Source organism: Priapulus caudatus, unplaced genomic scaffold (genome assembly GCF_000485595.1).
Source record: "Priapulus caudatus unplaced genomic scaffold, Priapulus_caudatus-5.0.1 Scaffold2109, whole genome shotgun sequence".
Taxonomy (NCBI): Eukaryota; Metazoa; Priapulida; class Priapulimorpha; order Priapulimorphida; family Priapulidae; genus Priapulus; species Priapulus caudatus.
The window spans coordinates 8,507-10,772 of NW_014579170.1; the positions used below are offsets into that span (position 1 = coordinate 8,507).

General features: G+C 41.7%; 1 protein-coding gene across 1 annotated transcript in view; it reads right to left on the reverse strand.

Annotated features, from left to right (window-relative positions):
- Positions 1-1,405, reverse strand: part of LOC106818242 (glycine-rich protein DOT1-like) — a 4,089-nt gene extending 2,684 nt beyond the window's left edge. The window contains exons 1-2 of the mRNA XM_014822963.1: positions 1,331-1,405; positions 208-275 (exon numbers count right to left, since the gene is read on the reverse strand). Coding sequence (XP_014678449.1) covers positions 208-255 — 48 coding nt within the window. The 5' untranslated portion in view covers positions 256-275; positions 1,331-1,405. The remainder of the gene's footprint in view (positions 1-207; positions 276-1,330) is intronic.
- Positions 1,406-2,266: the final 861 nt, after the last annotated feature.

The window sequence follows — 2,266 nt, forward strand, 5'->3', positions numbered from 1 at the left end:
AGAGAGAGAGAGAGAGAGAGAGAGAGAGAGAGAGATGGTGAGATCGCAGATTAGTCAACACGTTCAGATAACAAGAAATTTACCCTCTCCCCTCCGTGCATCTGACCTAGTTTGTATATGAATTTATTCTTATTTCGCTGTAAAATATAAACCGCACTCAACAAAACAAGTAAATGGAATGGTTAGGAAATAGAGGGCAGCACTTACCGTCGCTAAAAGAGCAACTCCAATCACTGCCCAGTTGAGAAAACCCATTCTCAAAACTTGTGTTCGCCCTGAAACACAAATAATAACCTCATTTTCAGCAATAATCGAGAAAGAGAAAGATCTAGGTTAAAACGCGCAAACCGCACGATATGACGAAAAGTCACCTGAATAGCATCGTAAACTGGTAAAATTAATTATTATATACTAACTAAATATAATTATTCCAAGATGACCGAGCCTAATTTAATTACTATCGCATACGTGAGGAAGTTTGCGGTTGCGCTGCCAGCAATGGAGCGTTGAGTAAGAACTCTACAATATAAGCAAATCATGCACATCACTCTTCTAAAACTCGAGCCAATGAGAGCGAAAGCGCCACATTATCACGTTCAGCACGGATCCCGAGTTCGAACAATCAAAACGCACGTCCGCGGATCCCGAGTATATACTCGTTCGAACAATCAAAACGCACGTCCGCGGATCCCGAGTATATACTCGTTCGAACAATCAAAACGCACGTCCGCGGATCCCGAGTATATACTCGTTCGAACAATCAAAACACACGTCCCCCGAGTATATACTCGTGGCAACTTTTTCGCCGCACGTTTGCTATATTTTCATATAGATGGCAGTGGCTGTACGCTTAGAAATTAACAACACATTGTCCTTTCCCGGCTCTGTGTTAGAACACCAAAACATTCCAGCTATAAAGAGCTACTCATACCAATGCTACTCATACCATACGATAAATACCAAACTTACTTATCCAACTAGATATCGATATGATTATCAAAATACTTATCGAATTACCCATTAAACTACTATACGATATCGAACTAGTTATTCAATGCGTGTTGAATTATATAAAACTACTTATCAAACTAGGTATCGAATACTTGTCCAATCACTTATCAAACTACATGTCGATCTACATGTAAAATTGGCTATCAAATACTTATCGAACTGCATACCAAACCACATATCGAACTAGTTATTGAATACTAATCGAACTAGTTATCGAACTACATTAAAAACTACATTATAAAATTACACGTAGAACAACTTATCGAACCACGCAATACTATGCGAGATAATTCTAAGTAACGATGGCGATGTTGCTAACCTTATAAGCGATGTTTGTTCACGATCTATCGGTGATGTGAGATGCGATGGCAACGGGACGAGCGTCACTACTGATGCTTCTTGCAGGACGATGGCGTCGTTTTATACTTCGAAAGCAGATTTGTTGACCGCGATTCCGTGCGGATGCTGCAAAGATAGTTTGCCTGACCCACTTGTACCTGGCGTGCGACGGACTGCGCCATTCTCCCAAACACCTCTCACTTTCCATTCAAGTTCAGTCAGCAGGATCTAAGTGTGGATGTATGCATGTGCATGTGTGTTGAGCTAACAGTCTGCCTATGAATGACCAACATGTGGGTCAGTATCTGACTTACTAGTGCCGATATATAGGCCTATGCGTGAAAGGCAGATGCCTGATCCGATCTAGAGAATTCGGTTCAGTGAAAGTTATCGCTGACGAATATCGATAAGATACGTGCGAGCATGCATCAACTAGGACGGCTCTTTGATGCGCCCGCCCGCGTGTGTGTGCCTGTGAACGTGTGTTTGCGGGCGTGTATACTCATGTATGTGCGCGCGTGCGTGTGTATATGCGCGTGCGTGTGTATATGCGCGTGCGTGTGTATATGCGCGTGCGTGTGTATATGCGCGTGCGTGTGTATATGCGCGTGCGCACGTGCGTGTACGTGCGTTGTTAAATTTCATGTCATTCATTGAATTGAATGTATATATTTCTGTGTGAATTCAATTCATTCTTATTTAATAATTACTGCAACGTAAAGACTTACGCACTTAAAATGTTTTTCTCAGCAAACTATTCATAGTAACCTGTTTACGTGCATTGTCACCATGTTCCTAATCACGCTTGTGTAATTTTACAGTCGAATCATCATGATAATTACCACTGATATATTCTTAAAATTCCGCTAAAACTCCACAAAGTCCCTCACAATGCTTTACCCATTCCGCGCGTTAC